The sequence below is a fragment of the Lethenteron reissneri genome, chromosome 24 (assembly GCF_015708825.2).
Source record: "Lethenteron reissneri isolate LAM-NWPU_2019-01 chromosome 24, ASM1570882v1, whole genome shotgun sequence".
Lineage (NCBI taxonomy): Eukaryota > Metazoa > Chordata > Hyperoartia > Petromyzontiformes > Petromyzontidae > Lethenteron > Lethenteron reissneri.
Genome location: NC_083802.1, coordinates 14,080,256 through 14,099,991, shown reverse-complemented (window position 1 = coordinate 14,099,991; position 19,736 = coordinate 14,080,256). Strand labels below are relative to the sequence as shown.

Genomic DNA, 19,736 nt, shown 5'->3' with positions numbered 1-19,736 from the left:
GGTCACAGGGAGGTCACAGGCTCCCATCGAGGGGCTCAGCGGAGCACAATGGGAAGCGCGCGGTGCGCAGATTGCATTCAAGCGGAGAACGAAGCCGGCGGCACATTCTGCTGCGTGTTTTGACGCCGGTACCGCAGTTTACAATTGAGCGATTAAACAGAAAAAACAAAAACTGGAAAGTGTACCTCGTTAGTGGTCATATTCCAGGTGATTGTTACTTCACTGGGAAAATTAATTAGGCAACGGAATCATAAGGGTAATGGTTACACTATGTAACACAATTTTTGTTCCTGGGTAGTGTTATTTCGTAATTGCTTATGCCTAAAAGTATTTTTAAAATGCCTATTATTCCCCACAAACTTTGCTTTTGTGACCAGTAGTGATATTTAGAAATTTACCTATTTTCAATGAGAAAACAGGCTAATTTGTATTTTCGTTCACATAAAGTCAGAAAAAAAACCATATTAATCAAAATTAACATGTATTTATATACTAAACAAATACAAAAATGACTACAACAGATTTAGAAGCGAGTAGTTTTTCAAGATTTACGATTATACTGCAAGTCACTTTCACGAATCAGCTCCCAAATGTAGTCTCCCATCATGTTCTCGTTATACTGTCTTTGGTAGCGGCGTTAGAAGTCCAGTATATCCTGGTGGAAGCGCTCGCCTTGCTCCAAGTACGCTCCCATGTTCTCCTTGAATTTATCAAGATGAGCATCAAGGATATGGACTTTGAGGGACATCCTACAGCCCTTTTTCTCTTTTCTCTCCGCCTGATGAAGACCACTTGTGTTGCAATCGAAACGTCGTGGGTTTTTGACTTTTATATATAGATTTTAACTTTATTTTTTTATTTTCTAAGTTACTTTACCGAAAGAACTAAGGAATGAATTCCTGCAGTCACTAAAGTTAAGTAAAAAATCCTGCAGCCCATTGTGCTGTAGTTCTTCACCAGTCTCAACAAGCTCCACGTAGTTTTCGACCTTGTGATTGCCCAGGAAGCCACGAACCACTGCGAAAAAGATGTTCAAAGCTGCTTTCTCCTTACTAGCGAGCTTCTTGGGGAATTAATTGCACTCCAGGATCTTCTTTATGTGGTCCGACGAAGACACCGGCTTTGACCTTTGCCTCAGACGGCTTAGGGAAGAAGTCTTGAAGGCTGCTGACTCCTTATCTATAGCTCTGACAAATAGTTTCGTAAGGACCAATTTAATGTGCAGTGGTGGCATCAGCACCTTCCGGGGGTCCACCAGTGGCTCCCCACTTGACATTGTTCCTCCCCACAGAGAACTCGGTCCACTGTGGCCAGTCCCGCCTGTGGTAGTGCACCTTGGTGTCCAAATCTTTTTATATTTTTTGTATTACGTTAGTATAAATACATGTTAATTTTTATTAATATATATTTTTTTCTGACTGACCGCAGACACAAATTTGCCCGTTTTCATTGAAAATAGGTAAATTTCAAAATATCACTGTCCTGGTCACAAAAGCAAAGTTTGTGGGGAATAGCCATTTTCTGTACCTTTTAGGCATAAGCAATCACGAAATAACACTTACTACCCAGGAACCAAAAATAATTAGTAGCGTTACATCTCAATCATTACCCTCGGCATCAACATCATTTGTACTAACATACCAGAAGCAGTCTAAGATATTGCTCCAGATAATCTCAGCTCCACAAATTATGAGAATTAGTTAAAATTAAGATCAGTTTTATTGATAACTTTTCAAATAGCATAAACTGTGGGTTGCAATTTACATAAAATATTTAAAAATCATGCATTCCACTCAATAAAACACCATCAGTTCAGTTGGGTGCATGTCAATTTTATTTTCGTAGAAATTCCATGAGAAAAATCAAATGACAAAAAATATGATGCTAAAAAGCTGTCATCTCAGAGGCTTCCCAACCACTGCAAATCAAAATTCACATTCCACCTCTGAATATAAAATACATTCATTACCCAAAAGCCAGGACAAGGGAACCCCCGAAAAGAAATTAAACTACACACATGAATACGTATCATGCATAACATTGCCGCTTTATTTCAATGTCAATGGTGTTGCATTTCCTATGGATGAGGCGCCAACTCTGTTTTAAGAGACGGTGCTGTCTGCTTATATGACCGCCTGATTGGTTAACAGCACAATCAGGTGCTGTCAATTGCATCCACAGAAAAACAGCACTTTATATTCAAGCCCCAGGATCGGTCGATTTTTATCACGCGTCTTGGTGCACGTTACTGCACAAGCACGTCTGCCAACGATTCGTCCCCTCTCCTTGTGAACACTGTTGCGCGACGGACAATTAGGTTGACTTCTCTTGCGGAAAGGCTTTTTTTTTTAAAGAGAATCCTGAATACTTGACGCCATTATCTTGTTGCAGACAGATGACATAACAGGTCATGGATGGAAAGGAGATTATGGATCCTACGTTGTGCACCCTCTTTTAACAGTGCAGACATGTCCCAGTGCACGAATTCTCAGTTGGAGGGTAGATGAGCAACTGCATCATAGCTCTTCCCTTGCACATCTCAGAATCAGCACTGCAACTTGTGATTATTTTCTACAAAAGGCACATCTCATCTCTTAAGGCTTGGGCTCATAAATGTCCGTACATTTGTTGACAGTCTGCATGTGTATATATACTGTAAACAGTAAATACATCTTTCCTAATAAAATACACTAAAAAAATGGAGTTGGCAAACCGTATTTGCTCTCCAGAGTGCAAATTAATAAACGGGTAAAACACTCAAGGAAAAAAAGCATCACAGAATCGTAAGCCAGAAGCAAAAAAAATCCACCCTCTTCACTTATAAGCAGCCACCACAAATCATTCCCTGGAACATGTGCTTGCATGTCAACCGTCTACTTTTTGTAAATTACCACCACAAAACAGTGGCTTCATGCAGGTAAATGTCTTGAGGTTCAACACGCTCCTGGCGTGGCTGAGAGAACACCACTAGCTCGTTTATTATCGCAGTGCATTTGTGATCGCAGTGACAAGTGTGCGTGTTAGTTTTATTAATTTCTAGTATTCATAGACATGTTGCACGAATGCTCATCAAGCAGTTGAACGGACTTCCTCGTGCTAGGATCGAGTCATTTGGGTTTGTTGGTTTTGAATAGCTGGCCACATGCCAAGGAACCTGCATTGTTGGTCAGAGCTGCAAATCACACGATGCAATGCAGCATCCTCAAATGGTTACAACACTATGGTTTAAGACGTGCATCCAAGGGCACCACTACACATATGCATACGTGAATCAGAAAACAACAAAATCAACTGTATTTCAAAAACTTAAGTGGTCAGCATGTGGCAAGCTGACAACATTTAAAGGATTGCTCCAAAAACTACAAACCTCAGGTTAGAGCAACAGGAATTATTTGTACTATGCAACAGCTCCAAGCGACCAAGTTTCAAGAAATCTATTTAAAACAAAAAGATGCATTAATCTTTCAGGAGTGTTCCTTAATAACTGGTCTATATAACCATAGACCATGCTTTATGACCCAATTGCTGGATGAAAACACAGTACAAACAGATCGTTTGTAAAGCATAATCTGATTTCATGGTACTTGTATATGCACACTTGCATTTAACAAATCCTGCAGAGGGTATAGGCGGACACAAAAGCACATTAAATGAAAACAGGAAAGAAAACATCGTATATAACAAAAGAGAGCCAATGACAAACACCAATCCCTGGCTGAGAAATTCCAATTCACAATAACCGTTGTGACCGTGCGGCTCTCAAGGGTGGCACAGTGATTACCGAATGATGGTACAGGAGGGACATGCATTGACGTGCAGATTCAAGAGTGATTTAGCTTCCCTGGGCTGGCATCCCTGGTTCGTCCAGTGCACGGTTAAATGTCGCAAAAGCCCACAAACAGGGGCTGGGCTGCTATTCCACGCCTGCATGCGTCACACACATACACACGTACACATACAGCTGTTGGCAATCCAATGCTGGCTGAGGGTCTCTCCATGCCACGTGGGTTGTAGGGGGTTCTTTAAACCACACTTCATCATGCTGTTCAGTGTGGATTGATAGCAGGCCAGTTTAGGAGTGGGAGCATAGACACAATACAACAATATAATTTGCTGCACCATCCTCTGCTGCATACAACGTAGCAGTTGCAAAAGTTAATACCTATTTGCACTTGGTAAGTCACTCTTTCAAGTACAATACAGGCTTAAATATGTTTATCTTCAGGAGGTTAGACACATTTTGGGTTATGGTCATTAGGCACAGAACCTACCGTCACACGGATCGCACACTACGATACAATCCCAGAAATCCATGGTTGATTCCTGATATTCACCAATGCCAGTGGCAAGTAATTCCATGTACATATACAGGACATCCTCAAGAGTGTCAAGACCTTTTCAAGAGGGTCTTTGCATTGAAATGTTTGGCCAATTTAGAGTTTGTCTTGCTTGTTGGAGGAAACAAGAATACAAGGAGAAACCCCGTGCATCATAAGGGCTGGTACTCAAAGATACAAAGTCGGAGTTCATGAACACATTTGCTGTACTGCCATAACCAGCCCAGTATGTTTGAGTTTTGCACAAATGTACAATTCAACAACCCTTGCCTGCACAATGCTGGATTTCTGGAGTGCCACCACGCTAAGCCAAGCAGCATCTCAACATGGCATGGTCCTAGTGTTCATCAAGTCTAAAGAGCATGTGATCTAGCGCACGGTGCCGTCAGCACTGGCAAAATTGTGCCAACCTCACCACCCTTGCGATTCGCCGACCTTGAGAGCTTTAACTGTGTAGCTGCTCGCTAACAGGACTTTTAAACTAAATTGGGAGAGATTTATCTTTGTTCGAAACAAAACCATGTGGTTATGTACGTTTGAAGATCAAAATTAACTGGGTAAAAATAAATATGCTTCGAAATATGTACAGACTCCCAGGTTGATACATTCTGCATGTTTAGATCTTATTTCTTACATGCAAATGTTTCAACTTTAGTGGGGGGAGGTGGGTTCTAATTGATGCACTCAAGCTGTAGTGTTGAGTGACTACCAGTGGAGTGTTAGTATTTATTGTAAATGATCATTCACGTTTGCATTGGCAGTATTGCCCAGTTCTTATTTACCTTACTCTAGTTAGGCATGGGAATTGTTTTTCACTATATCCTGGCTCATTTGTTAGTCTCATGATGACTCGCCATAACGCCTAAGTGCTTTGTGACGATTGCTTCCCTGGGCAGCAATCAGTGTGTAATGGGTAGCACTGTACGTAATATAGATTAAGATTGAATACCCAAGCAAGAGAAAACGTATGACAGGGTGCCTAGAGCTCATCTGGCAGTGTCTGAGAAGAGGTATTCCTGAGGTATACATGTCCGGCTGATCTAGGATATGTATGAAGGAGGGAAAATGCATGTGCGAAGCAGCTGTGGGGTGTTGGAGAGCTTTCAAGTCAAAACGTGAGTGAAGCAAGGTTCCGTGGTGAGTCCCTTCGTGTTCACCCTGGTGGTGGACACACTAACGAGAGATATTCAGAGGGAGCCCCCCTGGTGTATGCTGTTTACAGACGATATTGTGCTATGTGGTGACAGCAAAGGGGTAGTGGAATATGATTTGAAGATTGAAGCGAATGGGTTGAGGATCAGTCGGACAAAGACGGAGTACATGGTGGAAAATGTCAGTGGAAATAATGCAGGAGGATTGCCAATTTTAAGTGACCAGTTAACAAAGACAAACGAGTGTAAGTGCCTGGGTGGAACGATGTGTGCCGATGGATCACTGGAAGGAGCGATGAGAACAAGAAACAAGGGCTGGATCGCTGAAATGGCGAGAGAAGATTGGTGTGGTGTGCGATAAGAGGGTCCCCAGTTTGGTTGAAGCGAAAAGTTGGTGAGGCTGGTGCTGATGTATGGTGCCGAGTGCTGGGTCACAAAAGAAAGAGGAAGAACCAAGCTATGGCAGTCACAGGGGATGAGGATGTTGCGGTGGATGTTGGGTTTAACAAGAAAATGGTGATAAATGAAGTAGTGAGGAAGTGGTGCGACTGGACATTGTGGCCCGAGGAGTGGAAAGAGCGAGTGCAGGACAGGATAGCATGGAGAAGGTTGGCAAGGACAGAGGGACCCCACGAGTGGGACAAACGAATGGAAGAAGACCCAAGCCAGGATAAGAGTTAAATAAAAATGCCTAATATTGCTCGTGCAAACTCAATTAGTCGCAGGTGAATGTGATAAAAAAATAAAGCCTTTTTTTTAGGTTTCCACATAAAGAGACACAGATCTCTTGCATAGCCTTTTATAGGCCGTTGGCACTATTGGCGTGCATCTTTCAAGGCCGGCACTTTCAGTTCGTCTGTCAGTTTAGGTAAGGGTCAGAGCCAAAATGCTCTTTTTCAACGGTTACCCAGGCAAAACAGCCGAGCATGCTCAGTGCACAAGGAGATGATTTGGCTCGCACGATGCCCTGCCACCATTATCTCCCCAGTGCTCATGCTTTACACACCGCACCATAGGCAAGGCCCAGGCCAAGTTACATATATCACTACTCACCGATGCCGGTTGTGTCTGGGAATCGAACTTGGGTCTCTGGGTTCGTAGTGCAGTGCATTAACCACGACACTAACACCCCCCCCCCACACACACACACACAAATCGCACAAGAACACACGCACGTACGCACGCACGCACACATACGTACTGGACCATGCGGCAGCGGTGCTTTGCAAGTCTGCTGTAGGCGTCGTTCACATTAGTCACGCTCTTGTCGCTCCACAGGCGTTCGGCCACTGCGCTTGCACGAGGCCTGGGGAATCAATGCACGCACCACAAGTAAACAAAGTCAAAGACGCCACGTGTAGCCTACATAGGTCTTTGGGAAAGTAAACACTCACAGTATTAAACATGCCACTCACTATGCACACACAAGCCAAGCACAAATATATTAACCACACACCCCTTGCATAGTAAAACACCAAGCACATAGGACACAAATGTGGCATGCATACACAAATGTATTAAACACACACAAGTTGTGTACACAGGTGATACATGCACAATCCACATGCTCATTTTACCATTCGCAAAGTCTGCAGGGAATGATTTTCACCAATTTACACCTACATATGCTACGCAATGGAAATTTGAGTCATATGTGCATCCCTATATATTGTGATAGCTAACACGTTTTACATTTTAAGTTTGATATACGCTTGCAAAACATCAATGAAGCAGAGTAAAGCCCAGTGTTTACAAATACAAATAAACATTAATGTGAAGATACTAATATTCTTTAGGCGTGTAATGATTCACCACCCCAGAGCATGAGTGAATTCTCACAATTCGGGGTTATAGTTAACAAATCTATTCATTTATACGGTTCCTCTTTTCTTCACTTTCGTTTGTAGAGTTACGTTCACTCCATTTGCCTAAATGTAACATTGGCACATCATGTGCATAATCTTAATGTACATCATCTTCATTAATTGCAAATAATACTCATTACGCATAACACAATGCGTGTACTAAAAGCGAAAAACAATTTTTTGCATGGCCAACCGACGGATTAGCATACAAACGAGTGCAAGGAGACCGCGCGAGTTTGTGCTCACCAGAGTCTGGGGGTCAGATTGGTGCCATCCACATACTCGCCCCACAGGCACGCCTCGCCTCCAACCACCAACTCCTTCTGCTTATCGGTTCCTGCGTTGGGATGGGGGGGGGTGTGTGGAAGTGCGGAGGTAAATGCATGCAGACCTTCTTTCACACCACCGGTAGGAGTCAACCGTGCTAATCGGAGGTGCGGGGGAGTGAAAACAAACTAAACACAAAAAGCAGTTCTAAATAAAGGAGTTTTCAATTTAGATTTAAAAGTGCATAGCTCCCAGCGGCTTCTTACTATCAGAAGAGCGTTCCAGATGGCCGCAGAAGCGCATCTGAAAGCCCTTCTAAACTCAACATACAGGCAAATCTAATCCATTTACAACACCTACTCGCAACATGTAATACTCGGAAAGTTGTCTCCCCTCATTAATTACAATTCAAATGGGATTTTACTAACTTTGAGATACACTTTTAGGAGTGCCGAGTTACACTTGTTTTCTGTTGGACCTTTGAGGTGTCCATACCCATTAATTGGTGCAAATGCAGTGGGGTGATCTTCCTACGACAGAGAAACGTCCTTATAATGTTCCTGCTTTTAGCATTTTGACGTATATATAGCAGGAAATTTTTACAGTCACTAAAATTCCTCATGACCACAATTAGTAAAAGTTTCACAATTTAATAGGTCCTTCACTTAGCAATAAAGTAGGTTGGTGTCCTGAAAAATGTTCTCAACGTTTCACTATATCTGTAAAGTGGCTCCCTGGCATTAACACAATTACATGAGGTTTGCCTTTAACATTTAAATAATTATTCTTGGTTCTTTCGATAAAGTCACATAGAAGGAAAATAATAAAATAAAACAATAAAATTCTCACGACGTTTCGATTGCAACATAAGCAATCATCATGTGTGAAGACCACAGCAAGAACATTTTCTGATGATTGCTTGTGTTGCAATCGAAACGTCGTCAGAAATTTATTATTTTATTTTTATTATTTTGTTTCCCTTCTACGTGACTTACCAAAAGAACCAAGAATATTAATCCCTGCAGTCACGAAAGCTTTAAATCGAAATTTAAATAATTGTTAACATTTCTTTAATTTACTATTAAGTTCTACACATGTGATTTTTGGATGCGTGTGCATGCATTTAGTTATGGGAGGCACTAACACACACACACACACAGACGAGCGCAGGTGTAGAGGCATGCATGCAATCACCAGGGCTGTTAACAGACCTCCAGCAGTCCTTGGCCCAATTGATCCAGTGGCTGCCCCTGCTGATGCTCTATGCCTAGAGTAGAAATTTCAATATCCAGAGCGACAGCCTTCTTTTATTAAAATACGTGCCTCAGCACAGATCTCCTTGCCAAGCCTCACCTCTGTCATTTTACTGTCCACGAAAGATGTCATGCAAGGAAAACGCGATGTGAATGAGGTAAATGGCAGAAAGCATTAATGGCAGCAAGCAAGGAAAGGAAAAGAAAAGGTTTGATTAAAGGTGAGATGTAAATTAGGGTCTTATAATGACAGTTTATCATGCACAAAGGGCATCAAGAAAAGCTCAAGGGTCTTAGAAAAGAATATGCAAGCACATTGCCCGAGGTCTATTAGAGCTTAATAGCCAAAGCAAGAGCACAAGCCGCCTGGAGATCATGCAGTCCTTGGGCCCAGATTTTCCAACACCATCGGAGGTGGTATAAGTTATATGAAAACCTCTATCAAAGCGTAAAAGATTATGGGTTGTCATAATCATTAAAATCGTTACCACATGTTGAAAAACTTTATCAAGTGGCTTGGTAAAAGTGCTCCTCCCACTAACGTTCTGCCAGCTTGGATGATAATGGAAATTCATACTCTGGATCGCAGCTCAAATTTCGGTCGGCGGACGTCGCCACCGATGCCGGGAGAATCTAAGGGGACGCACCGTTGAAGTCGAGTGGCTCGACGACGTAATATTTGGTCCAGTCCTGCCCATAAGCGATTGAGTTGATATACCACGGCGCTGACAGCAACGTGGAGAAGCCTGCCGCTGTCACTTCCGCCATCTCTTGCTTGTAGCGTTCCGCCATGAACTTCCACACGTGCACCACTGTGTCCGGCTTCAACTGCAAGTGTAGCACAGTGTAGAGCGGAAGGATGGGCGCGTGGGGCAAACGGGATAGACTGGAGTTCTTCGGGCATGGACTTGAGTTACAAGGAGGGATGAACCAAAGAGCTTGGAGAGTGGCATTGAATAGTGGATTGAAAGGTCAAGTTTATACAAAGGGTTAGAAGAGAGTTTGTATTTACATGAAAGCAAGTGTAAATGTTGGGATTTAAATGCTCAGAGAGAGAAGATGGAGGTTAACAAACCTCAGTCCTGAAGCTGATTGTAGAGTATTTAAAAATTATAAAGACCGTAATCGGAGAAAAGTATTCTTGAGCTGGACCTCAAAGTATGCCCACTACTTAATCCTAGCTGCATATGTTACTGTGTAACAGTAAACAACGTCTGTAGAAACCAGATCTCCTCCTATTGCCCTACCTGCCTGAACTGCAGCCTGCGAACATGCAACTGGGTTGCTTCCCATTTGTGCCACACATCTGCTGGGTTGAGAGCCAGCGATTTCATTGACTGCACGCATGACCTCTACACTCACACAACCTCACGCCAAGTGTGAAGTTAAGGAAAACATCTTTCGTCCATAAACATGTTTTGAAGAGCTTGCCCAATGGGGAACATGGACATCAAGTTGTCTGCATAGTGAAAACCACATTACTGATTGAATCTTGACTTAAAGTTATCGTGACTCCAGGAATTCATATTCTTTGGGTCTTTCGGTAAAGTCACGTAGATAGGTTCAATGAAAATAGCACAAAACTACGAAAAGGGAAAAGCACCACCCCCCTTTTCCTGATGACGACCCGCTTGTGTTGCGGTCGAAACGTCGTAGTTGTTATTATTTATTTTCTTTGAACTTATCTACGTAACTTTAGAAAAAGACCCAAAGAAAACATTACGGATTGGTTCGTGTGAATTGTCAGAAGAGATTCATCCATGTGGAAACAGTGGTATTTTGGCATAAGTGATGCAATTTAAAACTAAATGTTTTAGTCTGGAGCTGCAAAGTTTGTCAATCGTAAGTTGAAGTTGGCCGATAGCATCGTCACTTACAACTGCACTGAACCATACGATACAGAAGCCTCGACTCATTCAGGTGCCTTGTATTGGTTTCCAAATTGTTGGTCAACTATTAAAACAAACTAACCCTACAAATTAAGAAAACAATTGTTGACATTTGTAGTCATTAAATCGGTTTACTGAAAAAAATATATACATTCATGGTGCATTATATACCTAAGCTTTTACTTGCTGCTCAAATGTAAAAACTACAGCAAATAATATATATTATTGAATTCGTATTAAAATGTAAGACAACCCACACGCCGTTTTAAGTCTAACATACTTCACGATTGTGCTTGTTTTTGCTCTCGTGAAATTAACTGGAACTGCGATAAATAATGCGGACATTTTCAATTTCATCCGGAAATGTTTTTTTTGCTTTTTCTGCATTGGACAACCAGTTTTTTGTTTGTTGCGGTTGCATCCGGATTCAAGAGCCGAACGGCTCACAGGGCTATACCAAATAAATGAACTTGAACCAGTTGCATCGCAGACCCTACACCACTATTAATTCCACTCTATACGTGGTGGGGGGGGCAAGCGGCCCAAGGGCCGACGCAACCGACCGACAAACTTAAGCGGCTCCACGGAGTAGTAGTTGCGCCAGTCTTGGCCGTAGCTGATGATGTCCAGGTACCAAGGCGCAGACAAGATGACGGGGTAGCCCGCGTCCGTCACGGTCCACAGCTCGCCTGTGTAGTTATCGTTCTTCCACACCCCCACCACCGTGTCGGGCTTTAGCTGGAAAACGACGGAGCCCGTGGGCGATGCATCAGCACGTCTCCCCCCTCTGTCGCTCTTGCCTTTTGCTGCCCCCGCCCCACTCTAGCGAATTACTGAAAGCCTGCGGGACTGCCAATATTTTACTTTCATTCTCCTCCATTTGTGTATTGGGGGACTAATATCTAACAGTGCTGCTTAATAATGTGAAATACTTACAAAATCGAATTATTTGTCGTTTCCATTTCGAGTTTATGCCTTGTGAAGAAAAGAGTACCAAGAAAAACCTGCATGAGAGAATTAACTGTGCATATTGTGCCTGCCCATAGACCTATCTTCTGTAATGGTCACTCACTGTCCCTTAACTGAGATGGTACCTCTTATGAATGTGAATAAAAAGGTGGTAAGTGGGAAAGGAAAGTGTTTTACAAATGTGGTAGAAGAAAACAAAAAGCAACCGTTACCAGCAGTAGACAAAGCTACAGCCCCATGTGCGTACCTTGACACCATTGTCAAACACCTCCTGCCACACCATATAGCCTTTTTTGTACGAGGCCACGATGTCCAGAATTCTATCAAGGGATAAAATATATATATAAAAAACAAGAATTCCAAATCACAAGTACATTATATACATCTTGCAAACGTTGCCGACTACATGAACTGCACAAGTGGACACAATCTAAATCCATAAGTGCATTATTTAAGATGATTGTTGTTACAAGAGACCAACCGATTTATTAGTGCTGAATGAATTTGAGATGTTTAGGCTGCCAGGGCTCTTTGCTTACTGTTGAATGTAGTAGGACTCCAACTTCTTGTAATCCTTTCCAAAAGACATCTTCTCCATGAAAGATGTGATATCTGGGTTTGACTGCCTGTGAGCAAGATAACTGCAGCATTAACTACAAAATCAACCACATGGAAAACTATATTTTCAAGGGATGAGAGGGCACATGAATCAACCAACATCCAACAACCACTTGCCAGCCTGTTAGTTTACAGTTAATTGTTGAAACTGTCATAGCTGAAAATACCAAATAAAAAATTACCCCCAAAATTTTATTTTGATACTTAAACGAGCAGCCTGCATGTCCTTTGGACATGACCATCCATCTGTCCATCCCTCCAGCCAGCAAACTTTTTCCGAACATAGCGGGCCGCACATCCTATGGCCATGAGTCTCTCCCCTCCCATCAGCCAAACATTTTAGCGAATATAGTAAGAAGGTATGGATAATATATCCCGTGCATTTGCACGGGATACAGAGCTAAGGGAGTGGCATGAAATTGGCGCGATGCACGAACCCGGCTCAGCGCTGTGGGGTGCAGGCAACCTCATTAACAGAGGTACACGGTGACATCGCCACCGCACACGAGAACTTGCCGTCTGCCAGGAATCCAGGCAGGCAGCCAGGCAGCTAGGCAGCCAGCAGCTCCATGTGATCTCACTTGGTAAGAACAGCCATTACTAAACTATTTTTTTTTCATCAGGTAAAGCCCACCGAGCTCTCTTTTTCAGAAGCAACCTGGCCATTAATGATAGCTCAACGAAGTGGCGTATCATGTGGAAATTTAAAGCATGTCAAATACTCTAAATGCATGTTGATTATAATTATATTAACTAATAATGAGAATATTAATAGTTATAACAACCAGAGAAAAGCAGAGTTAGACCAACCAAAACCAAGCTGCGCCTAGTAGCATTGTACTGGGGGTCTTCCCCTCACTACTCAAACAAGAGGCTCTCACCAGCAGCTGAAGCTGACCTCATCACCTCCAAGGTGGATATAATGGTCCGGGAAAACATTGGCGATCTCATTGAAGAGCTTTTTCATGAAGTCATAGGTAGAGTTGGTCACAGGATGCACGGGACCAAATAAGCCGGAAGGCTCCTTGCCATTGTAGCAGGGAGTCAGGAGGTTTGGCTCACCTGGGGAAAAAAAATTACACAATTGTGAATTCAAACGAAATAAGGAGAATGACCAAAAATGTAAGTGCTATAGAAATAGCCCATTCTAAAAAGCCAACACATGAAAGAAGCACACCCCAAAACAAACTCACTTTACCACCCCTCCCCTCCACAGTTCAAATGAGCTCAAACTTTCAAATCCGATTTATTCACTTTATGCACTAACAACTGTAATTGGTCACATCCGTTTAATGTCACCATTCATGATAATGGACCTAGTGAATATAATAGTAACACACTACGTTCATACACACTTGCATACCTTTCCCCCAGGACTGAGTGTGGCCGGGGGTGTCAAACTCGGGAATGACGCGAATTCCTCGTTCGCGAGCATACCATAACACAGCTCCTACATCCGTCTCGGTGTAGATAGCCCTGGATGGGTCGTATGCCCCCTGAAAGAGTCACAATGGCATAGAGTTTTGGCTTGAGAAAGGGGGGCTGACCATTTAAAATAAACTCAAGCGGCAAAATATAGCTAAATCGGAGGTGGCTAGATCACTCAGGGATAACATCCGTGCCAGATAAATAAACCAATTTTATTCAGACGCTTGGTGCTAGTTAAGAAATGCCCATGATTAAATCCAGCTCACGTTTGTATTAACATGGTTATATCAACAGTCATTAATGGCTGCGTAAAAAAAACTAACAACGTTGTTAAACTCAATGCAACCTTTGTCAGCTATTATAGATAATTCAGCAGTTAACCAGATCGTAAAACAACTCAATGTGCTTGACTAAAGACTTCTATCTAGAACAGATAATTGAAGGCTGCCAGGAAAAAAGCATGTTATGGAGGCACTGATATACTGATAGCACAATCGCGATGTAGTTGATAAGAAGCACAATAATGCTCTTATCCATCTCATCTCACCTTTTCGCTGAGCTCGGGGAACGTCTGGCTTTGGTACGGGAATGACTGATCATCCACAATGTGCCAATGGAAGACGTTGAACTTGTTGTAGGCCATGGCATCCTGTGACGAAAAAGGAAATTAAATGGGCATGTAAGGATTTGTCAGTTATAAACGATGCTCTCCCACCAAAACATGCATGTAATCATTTAAGTGTTATTTACAATAGGTTTAATTTACATCAAAATGTGATCTCCTTAGGAAACGTAAAAGAAAGCAAAAAGACAAAAAAATTACTCAATAGACTTGTGACCCCACAATCGTAACGATTCAATGAACAAAACATGCTGGGGGGGGGGGCTGGAACTAAACTGGCATCAAAGAGAAACGTGTATAAAAAAAATTGGTAACGTGACAACGACATGCAAAAGGTTGTGTGAAGTCGTGCAACTTAGAGACATAGCACCACAGACGCAGGCAGATTCACACACCTCCAATTAACACGGTTGGCTATGTACGGTGTGCGAAATAAGTTCAACATACATACATAAATAGTTCTCACTCCAAATTGTCACATCTATCGCCACACACACAGCATGACTCACCAATGTCTCGAGGATGACGATTAGAGGCAGGTAGTGACGCGAGGTGTCCAGCAGCAGCCCGCGATGCCGGAACCGAGGGAAATCCACCACCTCAGTCTTGTTCATTAAAATCTTATTGTGAAAAAAATACACATCATTAAACTAATGTCATGAATTGACAATGACACGATCAAGCATTACCTCTCAGAAGCTGGAACTTCCTACAATTCTTTCAAACTAAAAACAACGAAGTTCCACTTGCAATGTAAAACATTGTTTGTCACTTTGTTACAATAAAGACTGTGGGAGAAAAGCTACAATGTGCCGTTGTTTTTCTTTTTATGGTACATGCACACGACTGCAAAATACACTGTGGCAACAAGCCAACTGGTGGGTCAATGACGACGAAAGCATAAACTGTTCCCTTGTTTGTGGAATCACAAGTCATGTTATTTTTCCTAACACAACAATTTGCTTAACCACAAGTAATGTCACATGTAGGCATCAAATGTTTATTTGGCTGAAATGTACATTTTGAAAGTAGAGTATACGGTGTTTTTGCTCCATGAGCAATTATTATTTCTCCAATTATGTGAATGTAGTCCTCACCCCATCATTGTCATCCCGGTAAGCCAGTTGGCTGAACGTCTCCAGACCTGTAGTGAATTATAAAACACCACAACCATAACCTTCAGCAAACAGCAAACAGAGCAGTGAGTTATGCTACAGATATTTTTATTATTATTTACTGCCCTTTATCAAACCATCTGTAAGATGAAGACCTTCCCATGCCATGTCGATCATGCCAGTTTGTAACTATACTTCACCAAGTCGGTCTTAGCACGCACGAATCTGCTTGTATTTTGAACGGTGGAAAACCGGCATCATATTCAAACTTAGAAAATTTACGTGGTTTCTTTGCAAATGGCAAAAGAAAACAATTTTTCATGGCAGATGGCATTGTTTTCCTTTACAAATAGGATTCATACATCAGCATTTGTCCACAATATATCACGTTTGCTCTGTGCTGTGAACGTACACAAACTCGGAAGCGGCCTCACCTCGGAGGGCCCCCCACACAGAGGGGGCCTGCAACAGAGACTCGCCCGCTTGCACGCTCAGCTCATCTGTCAGGACAGAGAGACACCTGTGAGATGGAAGAACTGCAATACAACTGACACATTCCAGGTAGGGCATTCCAAAGTAAACCTAACTATCTTATTTATCAGGTAAAGCCCACCGAGCTATTTTCTCTTTTTCAGAAGCAAGCTGGACACAATAATAGCTCAACAAAGTTTATTATCACTTGGAAATGTATAGAAGCCAAATCATCTAAAAGCACGTTTGTAAATGTAGAGGGATAACCCGGAGGACCTGGATAAAAATCCATGCAACCACGGGAAGAACATGCAAACTCCAAATACACAGGCATCAGGGTCGGGATGGAACCCACACACTCCTGCATACCAGGCGAGGGAGATAACATCTCACCACCGTGGCACCCCAAAGCCATATGATAAGCACACATATCCGATGTCTTTTAAAATTTAGTTTAATGCTCTGCATGTTCTCAATGGTGCGACTGTAAAATGATGCATCCCAGTACTCTGCCATTTACTTATCAACGAGCGTGCAGAAAATCACCGACCCGCGACGAGTGAGTAGAGAATAGTTGAACCAGTGTGCATGTATTCTAAAACAGTTAATCTTAAAAATCAAGAAAATCCACCCACACATTCTAAAAGAGTTAGCTGCATTATAAGGAACCGGTTCTTATTTTCACCACAACCAGCAAGAAAAAGGCTGCCTTACAGGACTCGTTTGAGTCGAGGCCGGGGAAGTCGTTGCAGTCGTTGTGGCTGCTCTGCACGAGAACGCTCAGTGAGGAGACCTCGCCGTCGGCGCGTGTCTTCGTGGTGGGCTTGCGGTGAAGCTTGCGGTGAAGCTTGCTCGAGGCCCCCGGATAAGGCGATCCGCTGAAAATGATATTGTAGTAGCGGCGGAAGGCATCGTCGAGGATCTGGCATCCAACCTGTGTGTGGCATAGCGCAATGCACTGTTAAAAACCGAATTTTGTTTTCAATGATACGCGATTACAGTTAAAAGTACCGATCGAGCGAACTGTTTTCAGAAACAGCTGGAGTATTTACAACCTCTTGCAGATGTGTATATAAAAAAAGAGCACCTTGCACAGCGAGTCATCCTCAATGAAGTCTGAGCGTGTCTTAACTTCAGATCCGCTTCTGCGGCCATCCAGAAAGCTCTTCCTTCCAATATTAGGAAGCAAATGGAGCCATGCACTTTTAAATTTAGATTGAAAACTCATTTCTTTAGAACTGCTTTTTGTGTTTAGTTTGTTGTCCTTTCCCCACACCTCCGATTAGCACGGTTGCCTACGTACGGTGCGAACGAAGTTCAATCTACGTACACATATGTATAGTATTAGGGTGTAAATGTTTAAGTTGTTTAATAAAATGGACTCTGAGTTTCATGTACTGTATACATTTCTGAAAACTGAATGAAGCTTAATTTATTTTCAGCTTTCACAAAGTCATTTCTAATTTCCACAATACATTTCCCGAAATGTAATTTAGCTTCGTTGTAAAACACGAAATATGCAACTTTGCACTCCTATTCAACAGACGCTAAGGTGCATGAAAGCACTTCTGCAAACTTATTGTACAGTACTGTACTATGATTTTGCCTACGGGGCTTTCCTCCAACCAATAAGGAACAAAACTACACGAGTGGGGTGGTCGGAGCAGCGGTTATGATCTCTGAACCTGGGAACCCAATCTCGCTTTACGGGCACTATAACATCAGTGGACAGCTGTAGTGACTAGATTCTGGCCCACACGTAACCATCATGCACCAACCAGCGCGGTGAAGTATGCTCATGTAAACCCCATGCCTGATACTCAATGTGACTTTCATAGATGTCCACTAGACAAATGTGAGAGTTTCATAGCTCACCGGATTCCTCCAGTATAAATATGCAGATTCAGACTTTTAAAACCCAAAACCATCTTCATTTTTCCACCATCAGAAAAACTAAAATGGAACAATATTCAAATAGTCGAATTTTTGGCATATCCATGTTATCATAGTAATTATAATGATAATGTAGAGCTCTTGGTCAATACTATTTTCCACGTCATGACGGCAGTGGAGGTTATATGACCATACTTGGCCACGTTGGTTAGTGCAGATTGAAGGCGGGGGTGTACAATATATAAAGTAAGCACACAATGGATTCTACAGCATAAAACACCTGTTATGCATATATTCGCCAAAAACAAATACTAGCCAGGCTAAAAAATTCTGCTTTGCTTCCGAGATCTGAGATGATCCGGCACATTCGAGAGCGATATATCAAAGACCACCCCCCGTTTCTAATCCTTTGAAAATGTAAAGGGGAAGTAGCCTAACAAGTGTGTACCAATCTAGATTTGAAGTTTTCGTGACTGCAGGGATCCATACTCTTTGGTTCTTTCGGTAAAGTAACGTAGGTAGAAAATAAATTAAATCACGACGTTTCGATCGCAACCACAAGCCATCATCATCAGGTGGGGAAAACCACAGCAAGAAACATTTTGCTGAAGTGGGAGAGAGATATCGTGGTAAGAGGTTATATAGGTAAGAGAGGGGGGATGTTGCCTAAGTGTGTACCGTAAAGTCGTTCAGTGCAGTGAGTTACCAAGAGCCCCCCCCAGCCTTTCGTGCTGGACACAGGAACGTAAATGGGCGTTTAAAAGTGCCGTGGTAGTGAACTATGACTTAAAGTGTACAATAGTGTACTGTAATATAAAGTTCTAAACTGCAGTGGAATGTTATACGGGGTGCTTGCAAAATAGTAACACTTGTAATGGGACTATCGTTTTTAACGGAAAAAGAACGGATAATACACTGGAACATGATAACAAATGTATTTTAATAGCTTCAAAATGCCAGTCTCCACTTGATCGTCATCATTGTTAACACGTGCCTGGAATCTTCTCCAGGTGGTCTCCAGAGCTTGGAGGAACATTACTTGTGGCATTGTTGCAAATTATAATTAAGTGTTAAAAATATTGGCAGCACCCTGTATATCTATTTAAAGCTCCAAATCGTGGTAACTACGTAGTGTTTCCATACTCTTTGATTCTTTCGGTAAAGTCACGTAGGTACAAAATAAATTGCCCGTCATCAGGATGAAAACAACCACATCAATAAACAATTGTTGAATTAAATTTCGATTTAAAGCTTTCGTGACTGCAGGGATTCATCTTCTTGGTTCTTTCGGTAAAGTCACGTAGAAGGGAAATAATTATTTAATGTTTTATTATTATTACTTTATTATTTCCCTTCTACGTGACTTTACCGAAAGAAACTAGAAGATGAATTGTTGCATTTTTGTTTTCCCCACTTCAGAAATTGACTGCTGACGACGGCCACTTGCGTTTCGCCCGAAACGTCGTATTTACATTCACGTTCTACCTACGTGACTTTACCGAAAGAACCAAAGAGTATATATCCCTGCAGTCACGAAACCTTCAACCCTACGTAGTGTGTCTGTTATGAACGCCGGGTATACATCACGGCAGGACCTGCGCGCTGGAGGCCGGGTCGTGCTCCAGGCGGAAGCGGTCGTGGCTCAGCTGCAGCGCAATCGGGGACGAGCGCAGAAGCTGCGGCAGCGGCCACACGGAGCCGAAGGGCGAATCTCCCCGTGGGGGCTTCTCCAGCCAATCTTCGGCCACCACCGTCTCGCCGGCAGCCACATGGAAGAGCAGCAGGGGCAGTAGCAGCAGCAGCAGCGTCCGCACAGCAGCAGCAGCAGCGGCGGCGGCCATGGCTTCCTGTTGAGTGC

The 19,736-nt window shown here is 42.6% G+C and overlaps 1 protein-coding gene across 3 annotated transcripts; it reads right to left on the bottom strand.

The window, feature by feature from the left end:
* Positions 1-1,816: 1,816 nt before the first annotated feature.
* Positions 1,817-19,736, bottom strand: LOC133346647 (beta-hexosaminidase subunit beta-like). 3 transcript variants are annotated; one of them, XM_061558379.1, is made up of 14 exons: positions 19,474-19,736; positions 16,700-16,919; positions 15,949-16,014; positions 15,497-15,543; positions 14,909-15,019; positions 14,325-14,426; positions 13,713-13,845; positions 13,231-13,411; positions 12,271-12,357; positions 11,979-12,051; positions 11,326-11,500; positions 7,600-7,690; positions 6,690-6,794; positions 1,817-3,924 (listed from the first exon to the last, which is right to left on the bottom strand). In XM_061558379.1, the coding sequence occupies exons 1-14, from the start codon at positions 19,717-19,719 to the stop codon at positions 3,876-3,878; spliced, it is 1,686 nt and encodes a 561-aa protein (XP_061414363.1). In that variant the 5' UTR covers positions 19,720-19,736; the 3' UTR covers positions 1,817-3,875. The 3 variants fall into 3 exon arrangements, 2 of the variants coding, with proteins under 2 accessions (XP_061414363.1, XP_061414362.1); XM_061558378.1 differs by lacking the exon at positions 11,326-11,500 and adding an exon at positions 9,521-9,701; XR_009755583.1 differs by lacking the exon at positions 1,817-3,924 and adding an exon at positions 9,521-9,701 and having other exon boundaries at positions 6,703-6,794.

Coding starts and splice junctions, on each gene's coding strand:
- LOC133346647 (XM_061558378.1), bottom strand. CDS start 19,719: ATGGCCGCCGCCGCTGCTGCTGCTGCTGTGCGGACGCTGCTGCTGCTG. Junction 12,358..13,230: donor GAGGTCAGCTTCAGCTGCTG/GTGAGAGCCTCT, acceptor TCTTGCTCACAG/GCAGTCAAACCCAGATATCA. Junction 12,052..12,270: donor GAGTCCTACTACATTCAACA/GTAAGCAAAGAG, acceptor ATCCCTTGATAG/AATTCTGGACATCGTGGCCT.